We start from the raw sequence: 21,936 nt of genomic DNA, 5'->3' as shown, positions 1-21,936 counted from the left end.
ACCCCCCCCCCCCCCCCCCCCCCTGCATCAACAGTGTTGGGTGAAGAGAGATAGAGGATTCGCACAATGTTTGAAGAACATCGATTATGAGTCAGCTTGTTGCTGCTCCTCTAACATTCGGTCAAACAGATAAAAGCGAAGCCCAAAGAGAAAATGCTGGAAAATCTCAGCAGGTCTGGCAGGATCTATAAGGAGACAAAAGAACCAACGTTTCAAGTCCGGGTGACCCTCTGTCAAGGGTTTGATTTGACAAAGGGTCATCTGGACATTGTCTCGTTTGGCTTCAGATTCCAGCATCCGCAGTAATTTGCTTTTATTAGATAAAGTTAATTATTTATTAGAGAAAATTGCTGGAAAATCTCAGCAGGTCTGACAGCATCTGTGGAGAGAGAATAAGAAAGTTTCCAGTCTGGATAGACATTCGTCAGAGCTGCTGTCCCTCCCAAAGGGTTGAACAGGTCTGACTGAAGCCATTCACAGACACAAACACGGATAAGGTGCATGTACAGACTTCCTTCAAAACATTCATGTGGTCAAGATCCTTGGCTTAAAGAAGTCATTCCAGAACTCCCGGGGTAAACGTATGGATTAGTAACCCATTTTGCTCCTTAGTTGACGGCTGGCTTATCCAAAGATTACCTATTGCCTGGCAGGGGATAAGCATTGGGTCCCCGTTGACCAATCCACAGGGAAAGGGAGAGAGAGAAAAAAAATCAACGACCGTCCTCCTTCTCCAAAGTCGAGAGGACTGAATGTAAAACATAAATTTTGCCTGGGGCAATGTGACGTGAATATCGCGCTGAAGAGCTCTTTGGCAGCCAGATTATCTGCAAATCAAACCATGTGAGAGAGCTCGTCTACAAAAGCCCTGAAATATGTTGGGTTTGCCATATTTCCTGGGCGGTGGAGACCGACCTGGCTCAGGTTACCAGCGGCTTGAACTCGGCACAACTTCCAAAGGGGCAAACTTCCACTGAGCAGTTACCACCCAGTAATTCGGCGAGAGGTAATGTTGTTGGCTTCAGGGATAATAGCCTCCGAACAGCATGTTTTTGCTTTTGGAAAGTGCAGTAAATATGAGGACTTTGCTGTTTGCAATTATCATTGCGCGGGGTCTTGTTAACTGAAGGGGAGGAGACTTGAGTGTGTTACAAGTGCAGGGGAGGCGAATCTTCCCAGTAAAGGTGCCATCATTGCAAATACAGTGAAAGCTTCTTGAGTGTTTGTTTAAGGTGAGTGCGTTATGATAGGTGCAGGGGCAACAAGAGTGCACAAAGCTGCATTGCTTTTGCATGCGGTGTTGGATAATGCAAAAACGCTCACCGAGTGCATTTAATGAATGCAACTTAAAAGCAGGTTGCACTTTTACATTGCACTGTTCAAAAAGTACTTTGTGGGATACGAAGGGGCTTTGAGGTCGTGGAAGGTATTATACACAAATGCAGATCTAAATATAACTACCCGAGTTAGTGAGGATGCTAAATGCACTGTTTGAGATGTAAGGAAAGTTTTATTTTATAAAACTTGTCAATTCCTGTGCAACAGGCGCTTTAGAAATGGAAGTTTTGTTGGGAACTGGCGCTTTAGACATGGAACACATGTTGTTTTACTTAAAATCTTGTTAAGTGCACTGGGTAAGCAGAGTAATAAAGCCCTGTGAACTGATGTGACATTTCTATAGCGCCTTTGATGAGTCACCCCTTAAGGCACATTACCTGAAGGATTATGTCAGGGATCCCCAGGAAAATCTACCGAAGATCAAAGCTCCTGACGAAGAGTCATCCAGACGCGAAACGTTTATTCTCTCTCCGCAAGTGCTGTCAGACCTGCTGAGATTTTGCAGCATTTTCTGTTTTGGACTCGGATTCCAGCAGTAATTTGCTGGGGGGAGGGGGGGGGGTGGTGTTAAAGAGTGCAGGACGCGAAGGAAGCGAGGAGGGACCAAGTGATGATCCAATTGAGAGGAATATTATTTTAACTTTTAACTCTGAAGGGAACTGACTGGAGTTGCTGGTTCCAGTCCCCAGTCAGTAATCAGCCAGTGGTGATGTGTTAGAATTTATTCCAAGACATTGTCATTGTGGAAACCCCCTCCAGTTTTAAAACTAATTCTGGGCTGCCGGTAGTTCTTCAACGGAGGGGAAATAATCGTTGGCCTTTAATTTTTCGCGTGTCTGATTACACTTTTTGTTGGTAGCATATTCAGAACGAAAGTCTGAAACGCCCTTTGCGGTGTCTCGTGTGTTTGCAAACGCGATTGAACTCTGACTCGTACAGTTTGTGTGTATTGTTACGAAATCCAGATGTGAAGGCGCAGTTTATTCCTGTATCCGCGCTAACCAGTCAGAGAGGTTAGTCCCATTCATTCGCACGACCTGCACTTTTATATTTTCGCGAGTGGGCTCCAGGGTCACCACACACGAAAGGCACCGAATTCGACTTGTAAAGCTGTGATTTCACATCAGTGCGTCTATAATAAGCACCGCGGCAGCAAGACTGGAACATGAAAAGTAGGTGTTTATGTTCCAAATCTAACTCCGACGCAAATATCCTAAAAAAAACTATTTTAAAACCCCTCGCAATCAATTTGAATGAATCGAACATAGGGCAGCAAGACAGTAGCACAGCATTGTGCGGAGGATGGTAACCGATGGTCCAATACACCAGCAGAGCGTCGTTTTAAGGTTTCAGGAGCGGTACTGCAAATGTGGGAATACTCTTGGAATTCTCTGTCAAGGAGACAATCCCCTGCCACTGATTAGCACCAAAAATAAAAGCAAGAAGTTTGCCCACTGGTGCTGTCTGTAGTTTTAGTATACGGAACACAGTAGTTTTGGTGTACAGAACACATTTGTTTTGGTGTAAAGAACACAGTTAGTTGCTTTGGTGTACAGAACAGTTGTTTTGGTATACAGTAGCTTTGGTATACAGAACAATAGTAGTTTTGGTAAACAGAACACAGTAATTTTGGTATACAGTAATTTTGGTATACAGTAATTTTGGTATACAGAACAACAGTTGTTTTGGTATACAGTAGTCTTGGTATACAGAACACAGTAATTTTGGTATACAGAACAAAGTAGTTTTGGTATACAGTAGTTCTGGTATACAGAACAGTTGTTTTGGTGTACAGGAGTTTTTGGTGTACAAAACAACAGTTGTTTTGTATGCTGTAGTTTTGGTGTACTGAACACTGGTCCCAATTGAGGAACCCGCAGGTTACTAACGATTACACATGTCTTATTCCTTAAGCAGCATAGTTTCCAATTTCAATTCGGTCTCGCTCGGGTTTGCGATTATAAAGGTCGCTGGGGGGGGGGGGGGAGTGTGATGTTGAAAAAAGAAGCTACAGTAGCCGGAGTTGGGGCGTTACACCCCCATCCATCCCAATGCCCTCTTCGAATAATACTGAAAAAAGGCCAATGTCATTTCTATACAGGAAAGCTCAGTCAGTGCAACTGAGATCTTCATGTCGAAGGCTTACAATATCCAAGTTCTTAAAAGGTAAGTCGTTTGTACAAGTTGGATATTTTGAGCACCTTGTTAAGATACTACGGGGACCGCTTTGATCCACATAACCTACCTCAGAAGAGATCAAATGACTAGTTAGATATGGTTCCTACTGATAGCTCGCCAGTGGTTCATATGCCTAGTCGGTGGTTGCATTACAATATTTGATAGTTAATTCCACATTTAATAGTTGTCAGAGAAAGGTGGTTTTTCGGAATGAGGCGGTCAAAATAAGTTCAATTTAAAGTTAAAGTTTATTAATGTCACAAGTAGGCTTACATTAACACCGCAATGAAATTAGTGTGAACATGGAGTTAACTAAACACTTTTCTCTCGAAGGAGATGCACCCTCGGTTACAAGTAACCAAAAGACCAGACATATATCGGTGACAGTTTATTTCAGAAACTAGGACACAACGGGCTAATGTAAGGCGTGTGGGAATTCAGGGCATGTGGGGGTTTAGAACAAGCTTTTAAGCATTTAAAATGAGGCACCAATTCTTGTTATCTCCACTTGTCGTTCAGTATCATCTTGTCACACGCGTGTTGCTTGGTCCTGTTATGGAGGAAACGCCTTAACTTTGGCTGCTTGCTTAATTCATATTGACTTTGTGTGTGTGTAATCCCCAGGCGAGCACGGAAAATCCAACGCGAGTGAGGAGGATCGGCAGCAAGTTTGAACCAGAGAGAATCAGCGTGTCTTCCTCCTCTCCCTGCCCAATGAACATCAAAGCAGTCTCTTAAACCAAAAACGGAATGGCGGTGATTCTCCCCTTAAACAACGAGATGTCCACTCTCAACTCCGAGAAGGACTCACCAGACACCACCAAGGAGGAGGATTACAAAGAGAATGGAGTCCTGATTAAGAACTCCCCCTCCGCCCACAAGCTCTCCGACTCACCCCCCGGCAGCTTGGAGAAAGGGGAAGCGGGCCGAATTTCCAATGGTTACTCGGCCGTCCAGAGCCCGGAGGGACCTAACGGGAGTAGCGATGGAGACCGGGATTGCCCCCTGCCCTCGGCCCCCGGTGAGCTGCAGGAGCTGGCCAAGGACAGCGGCCGAGAAACCTGGAGCAAAAAGACTGACTTCATGCTCTCGGTTATCGGCTATGCGGTGGACCTGGGGAACGTGTGGCGTTTTCCCTACATCGCCTACCAGAACGGAGGCGGTAAGTGACCGGAGACATTACAAACTGACCCTTTTGCCGTGTTTTATAAACAAAAAAATCAGGTGTAACTCATGGTGCATCGACTAATATTCCTGCAATGCACAGCACAGTAAGGTCAGTCAGCCTTGTACAGGCTCTCTGGGGCATCTTAAAGTTATTTATTAGTGTCACAAGTAGGCTTACACTAACACTGCAATGAAGCTACTGTAAAAATCCCCTAGTCCCCACACTCCAGCGCCTGTTGGGTACACTGAGGGAGAATTTAAATGGCCAATGCACCTAACCAGCATGTTTTTTGGACTGTGGGAGGAAACCAGAGCACCCGGAGGAAACCCATGCAGACACAGGGAGAACCTGCAGACTCTACACAGACAGCAACCCAAGTCAGGAATCGAACCTGGGTCCCTGGTGGCTTTTGCTACCAAATAAACCTGTTGGACTTTAACCTGGTGTTGTTAAACTTCTTATTGTGTTTACCCCAGTCCAACGCCGGCATCTCCACATCATGACTCTGAGGCAGCAGTGCTAACCATTGTGCCACCTTGCCACCCATAATCCAATTAGTTTCCACTCCCTTGCTATCCCCCCCTCACACCTTTTCTTCTAAAAGTGTTAATCCAATTCCTATTTGAAAGTTGCTGCCTTCACAATCCTCTTATTGTATTCCAGATCACCATTCCCTGCTAATAAGATTCTCCTCATCTCACCCCTGATTCTTTTTTGCCTAATTCCGTTCAGTCTGTGGTAACTGGCACAGGAGAAAAAGATTTCTTATTATTTACTCGATCAAATTACGTCACCAAAATCTTTCATGATTTTGAACATTGTTAAAATTCCCCTTAGCCTCTTTCTCTTGTAAGGAGAACAATGTTGTCTTGTTAACCAATCGTCTGGTCTACTTATTACAGACCCTTTCTGCCCTCGGAATGGGGAAGAGCTGATGCTTCTCACTCATATCTTCACCAATTCACTGTCTATTGCGTTGTTTGGCCACTCAGTTCAGCACATGCACTTTCGGAAGAATAAGGCCAGTGACCACCCTCGACAAGGCTCTAGTGCTTCCGAATGAAACTTTCCACAGACACAAACTTAGATTTCCATGTTATTTTGTGAAATGATGACTAGGTTAAACACACTTTTTTCTTGTCAGAAGCCTCACTCTGTGCATCAAAGAGATTATTAGAGATTATTGCCAATACCCAGTCTAGATTTCTGCAACAGTAATATAACTTACTGTGTACCAATCAACAACTGACTCCGATCTTCCCTTAGCTTCCCTTATGAATGTTATAGTTCAGCATTTAGCAATATCAATATATCTATGACTGTTATCTAAACAGAAGTGGTGTGGAATCATTCCTGCACATTAACCCAGTCAGTAACTTTTAGAATCATTGAATCCTGCAGTGCAGAAGGAGCCACTCAGCCCATCGAGTCTGCACCGACTCTCCAACAGAGCAATTACCCAGGCTCTATCCCCGTAACCCCACATATTTACCCTGCTAATTCCCCCCCTAACCTACATATCTTGGGACACTGAAGGGAAATTTAGCATGGCCAGTCAACCTAACCTGCACATCTTTGGACTGTGGGAGGAAACCAGAGCACTCGGAGGAAACCCACACAGACAGGGAAGAACGGGCAAACTCCACACAGACAGTCGCGAATTGAACCTGGGCCCCTGGTGCTGTGAGGCAGCAGTGCTAACCACTGTGCCGCCATCTACAATAAAATGCAGTACAATTTCTGGAATAATAAATGTCACTTTTCCACTCCCCAGTTTTAAATAAATATCGATGCCCCTGTTCTGACCTCGGGAATTCTAGGGAAGATTTAAGCAGGCCAATTCACATAGTGTTCGTTTGATTTTCTACACTGTGGGAGAAGCTATCACACTCCTGCAGTGAGTCAGTACACTGCCCTATGAGCTGAATCAGACAGACCACAAAGGACCAAGTTCTAAATCAACATCCATTTAAAATTAACTATCAGCAGAGGTATTGCGATTGTTTTAACTTCCCCCAAGCTGGAGAAGCAGAAAAAAATAATCTCGTCAAAAGGACGTGGATGCTTTGCAGAGAGTGCAAAGAAGGTTCACCAGGGTGTTACCTGGTCTCGAGGGTGTTGACTATGAGGAGAGGTTGAATAAATTAAGATTGTTTTCACTGGAAAGACGGAAGCTGAGGGGAGACCTGATAGAGGTCTACAAAATTGTGAGAGGCATAGACAGGGTGGACAGTCTGCGACTTTTTCCCAGGGTGGAAGTGTCAATTACAAGGGGGCACAGGTTCAAGGTGAGAGGGGGAAAGTTTAAGGGAGATGTGTGGGGGAAGTTTTTCATGTAGAGAGTGGTGGGTGCCTGGAACGCTTTGTCAGAGGTGGTGGAAGCAGGCATTTTAGCAACATTTAAGAGGCATCTGGATGGGTACATGAATAGAGGGATACGGTCCGAGTAAGGGCATTTTTCAGTTTAGTTAGGGCATCATGATCAGCATGGGCTTGGAGGGCTGAAGAGCCCTTTCCTGTGCTGTAATTTTCTCCTTGTTTCTTCTTTGTTCTTCTTATCCCCCTTTGAATTATTATCCAGTGATTCCTTTTGAAGATGTGTTGAGGGCACGATCAGGTTTGACCATGATAATGTCCTTTTTATTTTGAGTGGTAGAATGATTATACCCATATTCTGACCTTTCATTAGGAATGGTCATTCGGGTGAGGATTTGGAGAGCTCCCAGTGCCCATTGACCCCAGCGAAAGCAACACCTTTCAGGGAGTTAGAGAGGATAAAGTACATGTAAGAATACCCCTCTAAGGAGACATGTTACAGCTGCTGTCCCACTTGGGAGAAAACCTTTAATGCAAAACTTGAGACTTGTGTGCATTTCCTAAAGACACTGGGTGGGATTTTCCGGCCACACTCGCCTCAAAACCGGAAAATCCCACCCGGGATCAATTGACCTTTCCGTGGTCTGCCCCATGCCCCCTACGATTTCCTTGGCGGGCGGAACAGGAAAATTCGCCCCACTATGTCAGTACAAGTTGTTGATCTTTGTGTTTCTAATTCTCCTGAAGCATTCATTTTTATCACTGACACATCATTTGGCAAGAAGTGCAATGTTTGAGTCAGAACGGTGTTGAGGTTCAGACATTATGTAAGCCACGGATAAAAAGAGCAAATCTTCACAATGAAAGTCATTTACAAGGAATAGAACAGAAATAAAGATGATACATTTCACACAAAGTGGCCGGACTGTTAAAACGGATGGCTGCCTTGGAGAAATTTAGCAAGTGATTAATTTCTAAGATAAAATCAAATTACTGCGGAGGCTGGAATCGAAAACAAAAGCAGAAAATGCTGGAAAATCTCAACAGGTCTGATAGCAGCTGTGGAGAGAGAATAGAGCCAACGCTTCTCTCTCCATAAATGCTGTCAGACGTGCTGAGATTTTTCAGCATCCGCAGTAATTTGCTTTCCCCTCTGTTCAATACTGTTTATCGTAGTGGTTAGCACTGCTGCCTCACAGCACCAGCGAGCCGGGTTCGAATCCGGTCTCAGCTCACTGTCTGTGTGGAATTTGCACATTCTCCCCGTGTCTGCGTGCGTTTCCTCCGGATGCTCTGGTTTCCTCCCACAGTCCAAAGATGTGCAGGTTAGGTTGATTGGCCATGATAAATTGCCCCTTAGTGTCAGGGGGACTAGCAGGGTAAATATGGGATTACGGGGATAGGGTCTGGGTGGAATTGTGGTCAGTGCAGACTCAATGGGCCAAATGGCCTCCTGCATTGTGGGGATTCTATGATTCATAGAGGGAGGCCATTCTGCCCCACATGCCTGGACTTCGACAGAGCTATCCAATTAGCCAAAATTTCCTGCTCTTTCCCCAATAGTGCTGCAGAGTTTTAAAAACTATGTATCGTGTTTTCTTTTGAAGGCTCTTATTAAATTTGCTCCCACCACCCTTCATTAACTCACATTTCCCTCTGGTCTTTTTACCGGTGCATTTAAATCTGTGCCCTGCGATTACGAACCCTCCTATCAGTGGAAACAAGTTCACACTTCATTATTCATTTTAGTTACATTAATTTCCCAGTCCCTGCAGGTGTACCCAAAGATTTAAGCTATTATGTTATTGGTCCTATGACCACCTGAATTTAGTCAGATAGAGAATATGTGACACCTGCATTGAGAATATATAAATGAGGATTTCGGAATAGTATTTATTTTCTGTCAAAACACTTCCACTTGCGTTCGGAACAGCATCCCGCTAGGTGTCAAAATTTAAAATAATTCCCTATTGAGCCTGAAGTTTGGACCTACCAGATTTTTATACCAATGAAGGAGTTATTGGGTGAAACAAAATACTTTGCAAAATAGTTGTTACGACATTTGGGGCTTTGAATGTTTAAAGTTTGGATTCTAGAATTAGATTAAGTAAATATTGTCTCAAGGATTCAGAGAGCTGGACTGTTATTCAGGTATTTGAGGTCAGTCGTTGAGTGGTAGGAAGCATTCCCGGCCCCTCTCTCCTGACCGCAATCATTTCAAGGTTGTCCAGGAGAGGCACCTATTTTCACCCTTCTATGAGAAGAGTGGAAATGATATAGAGAGTTTCTCATTCTGCACAGTGGGCGGCTCGGTGGCACAGTGGTTAGCACTGCTGCCTCACAGCGCCAGGGGCCCAAGTTCGATTCCTGGCTTGGGTCATTGTCTGTGTGGAGTTTGCACGTTCTCCCTGTGTCTGCGTGGGGTTGTTCTGGTTTCCTCCCACAGTCTGAAAGACGTGCTGGTTAGGTGTATTGACCCGAACAGGCGCTGGAATGTGGTGACTAGGGGAATTTTCACAGTAACTTCATTCCAGTGTTAGTGTAAGCCATATTTGTGATCAATAAATTTTTCATTTTTTCCTGAGCTGCTACAGACTGATACTTACAGGTATTTAAGGGTGACTTATCTGCTAATCCTTGTGGGAAAGAGTGACAAAGGAAAAGTACAGGACTTTTTCAAGAAAAAAGGAGACTCCATCCACAATGTGCTCTTAATGCGTGCCCTATTAAATGTGGATTCACATTGCAAATGCAAGTAAAACATTTAAAAAGACACCCTGAAACTCATGAATTCATGTGATATGAGATTGCTATCTATAATGTGAACACCGTCACACTGAATGTGATTATTATGGTTTAATACATTCAAGGTTTGAAATAAAATTAAATTGAATGATGTGTAACATAATGAGGAGATTTCCGTTCCAAGAGCTCATTATTTCCTTTGCAGCACAGTGGTTAGCGCTGCTGCCTCACAGTGTCAGGGACCCAGATTCAATTCCCAGCTTGGGTCACTGTCTGTGCGGAGTCTCCCTGTGTCTGCGGGGGTTTCCTCCGGGCGCACCGGTTTCCTCTCACAATCTGGAAGACGTGCTGGTTAGGTGCTAAAATTCTCCCTCAGTGTACCTGAGCAGGCGCCAGAGTGTGGCAACTAGGGGATTTTCACAGTAGCTTCATTGCAGTGTCAATGTATGCCTGCTTGTAACAATAATAAATAAACTTTAAAACAGCACATTTGTCACAAGATTAGCAAAAAGTTAGCTTTAAAGCCAAGGATTGTGAATATTCTTCATTCTGTGAGTGCAAAATCAAGGAACATTGTAAAAATCAAATTAAGATGACCTCAGCATTGATTTGCTAATATGATTTTGATGCAAAATTGTGACTGTTTTAAAGCAGGCTGCACATTAAACTGCACAACAAGCAAACATATTTTTCTTTATTGATGTTTATATTTGTTTGTTTTTCCTCCGTGTATTCTCTGATTCCAATTGCAATCAAGTTTTTTCTTTCATTGGTATCTGCAGTAATGTGGTCCTCTATTTTGATGCCTCGAGCTTTGTTACAATAACTGCTGGGTCTTTAGAATTAATGATTGAAACCTGATGATATTCCACATGTTGTTCGGTTGTGCAGAGATTGGATGCCACATTTGCCTATACAGCAGTGATCATTGCATATCAAAAGTGATCCATTGGCTTGTAAAGTATTTCAAGATGCACTGAGGATGTGATAAATCAGTACATACATCAGGATTCTTTCTTTCTCAGTCTTCTTCATGATAAACTTTCCTTTCTCCATTTACATCATTGTTTCTTGCCTTTTGCAATGACCTCAGAGCACAGACTGAGGTCCCTTCTGGAGGTCAGGCAAGCACCTGCCCCGAGGTTTCTGTAAATACTGCTAGATAAAAAAAGAGGTTAGTAAGTGTATGAATTGGGATTGGGTTGACTTGTTCAATTTTCCTGTCCTCCCTGGAACAAAGAGCTTTGTTTATACTTGTGTCTGCTCCTGATAGTTCAACTAAATTTGTAGACATTAATCACCTACTACTACTAGCTCAGTTGGCTGGATGGCTGGTTTGTGGTGCTAACTGATGCCAATGGTGTGGGTTCAATTCCTGTACCAGCTGAGGTTATTCATGAAGGCCCTGACTTTCTTAACCTTGCACCCTCACCTGAGGTGTGGTAACCCTCAGGTTAAATCACCACCAGTCAGCTCTCTCTCTCAAAAAGAGGGAAAGCATCCTCTGGGACCTTAATGACTTTTAATTACCACTATATAGTGCACTACAGCTCCCTATTTTAAATAAGGTTGCACAATATTCTTCAAATTATGAATGGGCATGTTAGAATTTTTAAAAATTAAAACATGGTCAGCATGGTTGACATTTATTGTCTATCTTTTATTATCCAAAATTATTCAAAGGCTGTTAGGAATTGGTGTAGGTCTGAGATCACGTGTAGTTCACACTGGCTTCCTCCACCAAAGAACATTAGTGAACCTGTTGAGTTTTTTTTCCAATAACCCATCAGCTTCATTGTCACATTTTTTATCGGTACAAGCATTTTATTATTTCCAATTATTGTAAACTGAACTCAAATTCTCAAAACAGTCATGTTGAATTTGTGTTCACTAGATCTTTCGTCAAAGCCTCTGAATTAACGGTTCTGTAATATAACATAATGATTGTAACCAATAGTTATACTATCAGATGTGCTCAATTCCTAAGGCCATCTAAACATTCAAAAATCTTGATTAAAAATCTTGATGATGACTGTCAGATTTGTGTACTCTATTCTAGCACAATCAGAAAGTCGTCACATTCCTGAGTTGATTTTAATTGTCCTTGTAATGCTCATGGTGTTCTTTACCTTTCATGTAATTCCAGGGGCCTTCCTCATTCCGTATCTCCTGATGGCCGTGTTTGGAGGCATCCCACTCTTTTATATGGAGTTGGTGCTGGGACAGTACCACAGAAATGGAGCCATTTCTATTTGGAGGAAAATATGCCCAATTTTCAAAGGTAAGGGTATTTCGCTTAGTGGCAATGAAACACCATTCAACAGAAGCAGAAGATGCTGGAAAATCTCAGCAGGTCTGACAGAATCTGTGGTGAGAGAATAGAGCCATTGGGCGCGATCTTACCAGCCGATCACGCCATGCTGCAGCGAGGACTGGGAATTTGGCGCTCAGCCAAATCTCCGTGCACTGCAGCGGAACCAGAAGATGTGTAAATGACTGGAAAATCCCACCCAATGGTTCGAGTTTGGATGACCCTTCATCAGAGCCCTTTAGACTTGCTTCAACCTTTTTGTTTTTAATAGGTTTTTAAGGGAAATGTTACTTGACCATTATAGTTCAGGAGCTGGTTTTTGGGGGGTGTGGAATCAGATCATGCACAAAATAAGAGGTATAATATAATTTAAGGAAAGGAGGCACCTACTCTAATCATCAAAGGCTCAGACACAGATGTAACATTTCAAATATAGAATCCCCACAGTGCAGAAAGAGGCCATTCAGCCCATCAAGGCTGCACTGATACTCTGAGAGCATCTCACTGTTACCCCATGTATTTATCCTGCTAATCTCCCTAACCTACACATCTTTGGACACTAAGGGGCAATTTAGCATGGCCAATCCACCTAACCTGCACATCTTTGGAGTGTGGGAGGAAACCGGAGCACCTGGAGGAAACCGATGCAGATAGAACATGAAAACTCCACACGGACAGTCACCCAAGACTAGAATTGAACCTGGGTCCCTGGCGCTGTAAGGCAGCAGTGCTAACCACTGTGCCACCGTACTGCCATACACTATATACATATATATATATGGTATGTATATGTACTATGAATTTCAGCAACTCCAAATCTCTGTTTCCCATCTCTTTTCCTGTACTAAATCCAACATTTGTCACCTCTCTCAGTATTCTACATCAGCTCCCGATCCATCAACAACTAGAATTTAAAATCCCTATCCTCCAGTTCAAATCTCTCCCTGGCTTCATCCTTCCAGATCTTTGTAATATCCTCCAGACATAATCTCCCACAGATTTCTCCATTCCTCTGATTCCAGTAGCTTGTGCACCATTCGTCCCTTTGGTTCACCATTGGTGCTTTAGCCTTGAGTCATCAGGGATATAGACCCTAATTCCCTCCTCAAACTTCCCTGTCTCTCCACCTCCATCTCTTCCCTTAAGACTCTCTTTTAAAATCCAAATCTTTTGATCAAGAGTTTGGTCATGTAAGAATACAAGAATAGGAGCAAGAGCTGGCCGTACAGCCTGTCCCACAATACGCGAATATCCATGGAAGATCTTACACATTTATTCAATTTTCCTGCCCTATCCATGTGTCCCTTGGTGCCCAAAAATCATATTGATCTCTGTCTTGAGTGTACTCCTGGGCCAAACATTGTCATCCATAATGGGTAGAGAATTTATAGAGAATGGAGGGGTGGCATGGTGGCACAATGGTTAGCATTGCTGCCTCACAGTGCCAGGGTCTTGGGTTCGATTCCTGGCTTGGGTCACTGTCTGTATGGAGTTTGCACATTCTCCCTGTGTCTGCGTGGGGTTGCTCCAGTTTCCTTCCACAGTCCAAAGATGTGCGGGTTAGGCGGATTGGCCATGCTAAATTGACCCTTAGTGTCAGGGGGACGAGCTAGGGTAAATTTATGGGGATAGAGTGAGATTGTGGTTGGTGCAGACTCGATGGGCTGAATGGCCTCCTTCTGCACTGTAGGATTCTATGATTCTCTATGAATTTCAAGATACAACCCTCTAAAATTCTCTTTTCAGTCTGAAATAAACAACTCCATATCCTATGACCCCTGGTTCCAGGCTCTCAGCACCTATCCTTTCAAGCCCTCTAAGAATGATTTAAGTTTTGATGAAATTGCCTATTATTCTTCTGCTCCAGAGGAAATAGGCCCATTCTACTCATTTTCCCCTTCATTGCATCCATTCTGAGGCAATTATATCCTTCCTTAATTATGGGGACCAAATCTGTGCAAAGCACTCTAGGTTTGATTTCATCAATGACCTGTCAAATTGCAACAAGTCCTGCTCTTAGACTCCAATTTCCTTGGAAGAATGGATAGCATTAGTTTGTTTTTCTCATTGCTTACATGTTAACACTCTGTGATTTGTCTACATGATCACCTGGCATACCCATATTTATTGGCCTCTCACCTTTTCAAATAATATATTCTGCTTTATCATTCTTCCTACCAAAGTGGACCATGTTGCACTTGACCACATTATACTTCACCTGTTACCTTCTTGTCCAATCACTTACCTGGTCTCTATCACTTTGCAGCTTTACAGCCTCTTTGAATCATCCTCACAGCTTACTCTCTCACCTAGCTATGTATCATCGACAAACACGGGCATACTACATTCAATCCCATCTCTAAGTCATTGATATAGATGGTAATAAGCCAAAGCCCATGCTTTAATTTTTGCAGTATTTTGCCGGCTTTACGGGATCAATCTGCAATGACCCATTTATTCCGACATTGTTTTCTGTCCGTTGCCTCAATCTGTGTTATTATCCTCAATTCCATGACCCGTAACCTTGTGTATCCGCCCCTGATGAAGCACCTTCCCGAATGTAGTCTTATTGAAAATCCAGATATACTTTATCCACTCCCCTTACCTATCCTGTTTGTCACATCCTCAAAAAGACTTGATAGATGTTTTAAAAAGTAATTTATTTTTTGGGTTCACTCTTCCTAATCATATTGTGATTTGCCAAGTGCACTGTTACCCACCTTATCCTTAACAGTAGATTATTGTATCTTCCTGACTACCACTGTCAGGCTAACTGGCCTATGGTTTTTTTCGCCCTCATTTCTTGAACAACAGTCTTATGTTTGTTGACTGGAATTTTACCGCACTGCTCACCATGGGAATCGGAGCGGGCAAAGGACGGACAACGGGAAGGTCCATTGAGCTCAGGCGAGGTTTTCCGGTCTCGGGTCAAGCGAGGCCGTAAAGTCTCGCAGGCTATCTTTCAATCCTTTCTGGAAGATCAAAACATCTACATCCACTAATTCTCCTGCTATCTCTTTTAAAACCCAAGGGTATAGACCCTCAGAACCAGGTGCCCATTCTAACGTCTCCTCCTTTAGCTTGAGGTCCACAATTTGCCATACCTCTGCCAAGTATTGTGGGGTTTTTCTATGTTAATTGTATTCAAAAAATACAAGTTGCGATGGTTTAGGGTCGCACATTAATGTTGAGTGTGACAGCATCAGGAGGCTGTGGCAAAGACTGGTGGGACCTGGTGTTGTTAAACTTCTTACTGGGAAGATGGGCGGCATGGTGGCACAGTGCTTAGCACCGCTGCCTCAGAACGCAAGGATTTGGGTTCGACTCCAGCCTTGTGTGGAATTTGCATGTTCTCCCCGTGTCTGTGTGGGTTTCCTCTGGATGCTTCGGTTCCAAAGATGTGCAGGTTTGGCCATGCTAAATGGCCCCTCAGTGTCCAAAGATGTATAGGTTAGGTGGATTAGCCAAGGTAAGTGCATGGGGCTATGGGGGTAGGGTGGAGGGGAGGGCCTGGGCAGGATGCTCTTTTGGAGAGTTGGTGCGGACTCAATGGACCAAATAGCCTATTTCTGCACTGTAGGGGTTCTATGGTTCAATGATGGTTGCACCCATGCCTCCTCATGTTCCTCTTTAATGTAATTAAGGATTAAAAATAACCATTTATAAAACAGAAGCAGTGATAAAGGGGAAAATACATGGCCCAAAGATAACACAGAGGAGGAAACAATGGAGGGGAAAATTGAATGAAAAATAAAATGTAACTCCCCTATCTTCCCTTCCCCAAACTAGGAGTAAAAATAAATCTGCCCTTTTTCTCATTTACATTAAAAAATATATTTATCCATGGAATGTGGGCATTGTTGGTTGGACCAGCATTTATGGCCCATGCCTGGTATCCCTCGAAGGTGGTAGTGAGCTACCTTCTTGGACCTTTGCAGTTCATGTGTTGCAGGAATATCCAGGGTGCCATTAGGAAGGGAGTTATACATTATACAAATGAGTGAAATCTGGATTGTTGTTACACTTAGGGCATGTCACTGATCCCCTTTTTACAGCTGAGGCCCCAGCAAAAGTAAATTCAGGGTATCAGTCCTCCTGCTGTTAAAGCTGCCTGTTTATAATGTGGGAAGCTTGCTCAAGCAGGAAGATTAAAAGCCGCAACCACGGGGCACGGGTACCATCATCTCGAGTGGCTGAAGCCTCCTGTTTACCTTCTCTTCTTGCAGTATCATCACCTCTGCTTCCTGCCATGGAGTTTCTGCAATCTTTCAAGACATAGTTAGACTTTCTAAGGAATGTTGGAGGCCTGGACAAAGATATGTTTGTGTTGTAGAAGTGCAGCTTTTATTTAAGGTGTAGAAAAGCAAGCTAATTTTGTTCAAATGTTCCTCAGCCTTCTGGGGAAGCATTATGCTCGTAAAGTTGTGCAAGCCAGTTTCTTATTTACTTTGTGGTTGAGCTCGAATTTGCCCAGATTATTATGACGCAGTGTCATCCAAAATAAGAAGTCCTGACGCAAATCTAAGGGATGCCACTTCCTCAAGGACAGCATAATAGGTTGCTCAGTTATAGAGTAGAACCAGGACGGCATGGTGGCACAGTGGTTAGCGCTGCTGCCTCACGGACCCGGGTGCGATTCCCGGTTTGGGTCTCTGTAAAAGTGTGGAGTTTGCACATTCTCCCTGTGTCTGCGTGTGTTTCCTCCGGGTGCTCCGGTTTCCTCCCACAGTCCAAAGATGTTCAAGTTAGGTGCATTGGCCATGCTAAATTCTCCCCCAGTGTACCCGAACAGGCGCCGGAGTGTGGCGACAAGGGGATTTTCATAGTAACTACTGTGAATGTAAGCCTACTTGTGACTAATAAATAAATTTAACTTAACTTAGAATTTAATCCAGTCTAATGCAGCGGGCAGCATGCTGGATGGGCCCACTTAAATGCGGGAGAAGCCCTGCATCAGTTATCCTGTGATGGCAAAAACCCTCTCATTTCTCCCCTCCCCCTCAACTTTAGCACTGGGTCCTTGGGGAATCCTGAGCCTCTGGAGGATACATTCTGCCACTGGGGTCCTGACCCCAGGAGAGGCTTGATGTTGGCCAATTGTAAGTTGGTGGCCGAATGTCCTGCATCCCATGGAACCGATGGGAGTTCCCTGCCAGTTCTGCAACTGACGGCTGAGACCTCTATTGGGCCAATTAAATCCTACCCATTATCTTCCACTTCTGAAGCCAAGGAAAGCGCTGTTTCCTGGTTATTAGTGTCCAGGCAAACAAAGTTTCATCTGATCATCAATACTATTGTACTCATTGTTGATTAGCATGGCTGCCTTTAGTCTATCTCTTGAACATGAAATTATTTGATTTACACTAAAGAATGACACAGATTTGCAAGTTAACTTGTGTCCCAATTGGGGTGATGATGGGCCTGAATTTAACTCAGTCAAAACCTATTCACTTGCACAGAATTAAAATCAGGCCCGATACCTAACTCGGACTTTCAACGATCCCAGTCTGGCTGATATGAATTGTATGATCATCCTGTATGTATCAAAAAGGCATTCTTGGCAAAATGTGTCACATTGCTCCTGAGAATCTTGTTCTGGAAAATTTGCCTCTTGTAGTCAGCAGCATCAAAGCACAATGCAAACCATACCTGACTTCTCTATAACCTTTTTGTTACTTTGCACTCTGATCGCTGAGACTGAGAGGACAGTTACATGAACAGGTAGCAACTGAGACCTTGGTTGATTTTGAGAAGTGGGATGCCTAATCATTGCAATGGTCCTTCAGTCTTTGAATGCGTGCTTCTTTTGAAGTATCAATTTTAGATGGTTACAAACATTATCTCTTTCACTCTCTGCAGGGATTGGATATGCAATCTGTATCGTAGCTCTCTATGTTGCCTTCTATTACAATACCATTATGGCCTGGGCTCTGTACTACCTCTACTCATCATTTACCTCCGAACTCCCATGGAGCAGCTGTAACAATGTATGGAATACTCAAAACTGTACCAACTACTTCCTGAAAGACAATGTTACCTGGACAAAGTACTCCACCTCTCCTGCAGAAGAATTTTATATGTAAGTGCATGTTTGTGGCTGCTGTGTACGGGGCAAAGAAATTCAGCCAAGTTTAAGAATCTGTCTTAGCCATCGCCTTCCTGGGAAACAGGAGTATGCGTTGAAAGCAAACACACTCCTGGGCGGAACTTTCCTGTCCCGCCCGCTACAGGAATCATAGCAGGTGGGACAAGGACCACGCATTGACCTCAGGTGGGGTAAACGTGTCTGGAAAATTCCACCCTTCTGACTTCAAATCACACACTGGTTTGTGGCAGAGGTAGCCTGAGTTGTTGTCACTTTAACAAAAGTGGGATCCATTTCACAAAGCATGCCATCAGTCCATTAAAATTTCCATTATTTCTGGCACAGTAATGTTAGGCTGAATGGCCTCCTTTTGAGGACCTGTCCTAAATTGACAAAGGATAGTACAGAATGGCTTATGGTAGTATTAATTGAGAATAGTGTGTTTTGGGGTATCCGCTATTAGCCTGGATTTTCCTTTAAGCAGCAAAGCATTGGCTGCTATTGAGGAGAGAAAATATGGGCCTCAATGTCCATCAATGTATGGACCCACCATCACCAAGTATGCTGTCAAATTACTTTCCATGTGTATTTTGTAATTGTATCCTGCATGACAACTCCTCACAGCCCATTCTTATTATTCATTAGCCACTCCTTCATAAATTGTGGGTACATTTGCTCACTTCAGTGGCTGGAATTTTCTGTCCATCCCCACCGGTGGGATCTTTCGGTTCCGTTGATGGAGAACCCCTGCTGGTTTCCCGGTGAGGGTGGTGGGGGAGGGGGTGTGTGTGCGGTTTGTATACAACGGGAAACCCTGTTAATAACAGCAGGAGATCCTGCCACCTACCAATGGCGGGCCGCCTCTGCCGAGGTGGGGGGGCGCGTATAGAATGATTTAAAATAACAAAACACAATCAACAGTTCAGCAAAGAAAGGAAACGATATATAGAAGGCCAGATTTAGAATAATATCAGCTGGAATGTAAGAACCGGAGAAGGTTGCAGAGGATGTGATAAGGCCATGGAAATATTTGAAAACAAGAAGTTTTGAAAGCAATTGACTGGAGGACAGTGAGCCAGAGGACGTTGGCGATAATAGGTTGATGGATGGGACAATCTTGGTCCGGGATAGAATGTGGCTATGGAATTTGTCAAGTTATACTGGGCGAAGGTTGGGGAAAGAATTGTGTTTGAGAAGCTGAACTTGGAGTGAAGATTTCGCCCCTCCTACCACCTTTGTAAGCTTGAAATGCTTCAGGAATCAAGGAATTTATTGTACTATATTTTTTTTGAAGTAGGAAAAGGGTGGGTGCAGTTGTTGGGGTGAAGCAATAGGTTATCAGCTAGTATTAAAAAGTATCACTGGTGTTGTAGTTCATCTTGGGCAGACGCACAAAGCAGGCAAGGGTCATTCGGAAATCGGTTTTGCACTCCACCTGATTTCCTTTTCCAACAATGTAAATGTAAAATCAATTGTTTATTCACCATCACGCTTTTGTTTTGGTTGGCAGGAGATTTGAGTGGAGTATGAAAAATACCTGAGACTAGATGTGCCCAATGGGCTGTTTCTGTTCTGTATGTAAGGGTGGCACGGCAGCACAGTGGTTAGCACTGCTGCTTCACAGCTCCAGGGTCCCGGGTTCGATTCCCGGCTCGGGTCACTGTCTGTGTGGAGTTTGCATATTCTCCTCGTGTCTGCGTGGGTTTCCTCCGGGTGCTCCGGTTTCCTCCCACAGTCCAAAGATGTGCAGGTTAGGTTGATTGGCCAGGTTAAAAATTGCCCCTTAGAGTCCTGAGATGCATAGATTAGAGGGATTAGTGGGTAAAATATGTGGGGGTAGGGCCTGGGTGGGATTGTGGTTGGTGCAGACTCGATGGGCCGAATGGCCTCCTTCTGCACTGTAGGGTTTCTATGATTCTATGTAGAATGTAATATTTATCAATTACAGAATTGAGTTTTTTTATAACCCCTTGCTATAGCTATTTCTGGCTTCCAAATTTCACCTCATTCATACAGTTGAGATTCATTAGATAGAAGTCGGCGGCACAGTGGTTAGCACTGCTGCCTCACAGCGCCAGGGACCCGGTTCAATTCTCAGCTTGGGTCACTATCTGTGTGGAGTTTGCACGTTCTCCCCCCGTCTGTGTGGTTTTTCCTCCAGGTGCTCTGGTTTCCTCCCACAGTCCAAAGATGTGAGGGTTAGGTTGATTAATCATGCTAAATTGTCCCTTCGTATTAGGGGGATTAATAGGGCACATAAATGGTGTTATGTGGATAGGGCCTGGGTGGGATTGTTGTCGGTGCAGCCTCAATGGGTAGAATGGCCTCCTCCTTCACTGTAGGAATTCTATGATAAAGTTATCCTCAAAAATTCTGGATCAAAATGCTTTGATTTTAAAGGGGCAGGTTAATAACTCCCACTGAAATAATAATCCGAGCCCAAATTGAATTTTAATTATTACTTATTAAGAAGTTGCCAATCAGATGCATACCCTAAATTAATGTTTGAATTGAGTGTCTTAGTTTTCCCCTGAAGTCGACCACCTAGCAGCTCAATAACATTAACCAGTTTAGATAAATTTGAATATGGTTTCTGGTGTAGGTTTTTATCAAGTGCTAAAGCAACTTGGATTGTGCCTAGGTTTCTAGAATTATTCTTTGGGACGTAGGAGAAAGAACGGTAATCTTATTGAGGTGTATACAATCATGAGGCGCATGGATAGGATGAACACACATACATTGGGCAGAATTTTCCCACCCTGCTCGCCATGGCAATCGTAACAGGCAGGAGACGGACCATGCAGCGGTCCGTTGACCTCGGGTGGGATTTTCAGATCTTGGTGCGAGCGCGGTCGGAAAATCCCATCCATCACCTTTTTCCCAGGGAAGGGGAATTGAAAACCAGAAGGCATAGGTTTAAGGTGAGAGGGAAAAGATTTAAAAGGGACCTGAGGGGCAACTTCTTCATGCAGAGGGTGGTGCGTAAGTGGAATGAGCTGCCAGCGAAAGTGATAGAGGCAGGCACAATATTTAAAAAGCATTTGGATAAGTACATGGATGGGAAAGGATGAGAGGGATATGGGCCAAACGCGGATAATTGGGACCAGCTGGGAGGGCACCATGGTCGGCATGGACCAGTTGGGCTGAAGGGCCTGTGTCCGTGCTATATTGGTCTATGAATCTGACTCTAGAACTTGCTATATTTCTATAATGCTAGGTTGAGCAATTTTCCCAATAAAATAAACCCATAGCCTGAAGCTACTTTTGGGTTTTGATGGGTTAGTTAATTACCTGGAAATAGAATAATGTCCCGTGAAATAGAATTATGTACCACCTGAACTAATTTGAGCTGTTATGAGATTATTTCTGGGATTTGCTTTATTCCATTTTCCAGAGAAGCTCACTTCTGTAGAGGCCGTAGAACCTTTGGCCGCGTATCAAAGGACAGACATGGAACTCTGGGTTATCCGGCAAGGCTCAATGGATAGCATGATCAGCTTTTGAGTCGGAGGTTTGCGTGTTTAGGTCCCACTGCAGAACTTGAGTGCAGCATCTTAGGCTGACACCGCAGTGCAGTACTGAGAGACTGCTGCATTGTTGGAGGTGCTGCCTTTCAAATGAGACGTTAAGCCTTCCCTGTCCTTTCAGCTGGTTGCAAACCATAGAATCCCTAAAATGTAGAAGGAGGCCGTTCAGCCCATTGAGTTTGCACCGACTCTATCTCACCCAGGCTGCATCACTGTAACCCCACGTATTTACTCTGCTAATCCCCCTAACCTATACATCTTTGGAGTG

The 21,936-nt window shown here is 43.9% G+C and overlaps 1 protein-coding gene across 2 annotated transcripts in view; it reads left to right on the top strand.

Moving 5' to 3' along the window:
• The first annotated feature begins 813 nt into the window (after positions 1-813).
• The window catches only part of LOC144501304 (sodium-dependent serotonin transporter-like), an 81,570-nt gene continuing 60,447 nt past the window's right edge, over positions 814-21,936 (top strand). The window contains exons 1-4 of one of the 2 annotated variants that reach the window (XM_078224903.1): positions 814-1,006; positions 4,141-4,678; positions 11,892-12,026; positions 17,916-18,135. In XM_078224903.1, the coding sequence (XP_078081029.1) occupies positions 4,267-4,678; positions 11,892-12,026; positions 17,916-18,135 (767 nt within the window). In that variant the 5' untranslated portion in view covers positions 814-1,006; positions 4,141-4,266. Of the gene's footprint in view, positions 1,007-3,456; positions 3,505-4,140; positions 4,679-11,891; positions 12,027-17,915; positions 18,136-21,936 lie in introns of those variants that run through there. The other variant, XM_078224904.1, reaches the window with a different exon arrangement.

This window comes from Mustelus asterias, chromosome 12, assembly GCF_964213995.1.
Source record: "Mustelus asterias chromosome 12, sMusAst1.hap1.1, whole genome shotgun sequence".
Taxonomy (NCBI): Eukaryota; Metazoa; Chordata; class Chondrichthyes; order Carcharhiniformes; family Triakidae; genus Mustelus; species Mustelus asterias.
The sequence above is the reverse complement of the archived record's forward strand: the minus strand, read 5'-3'. Positions and strand labels throughout refer to the sequence as shown.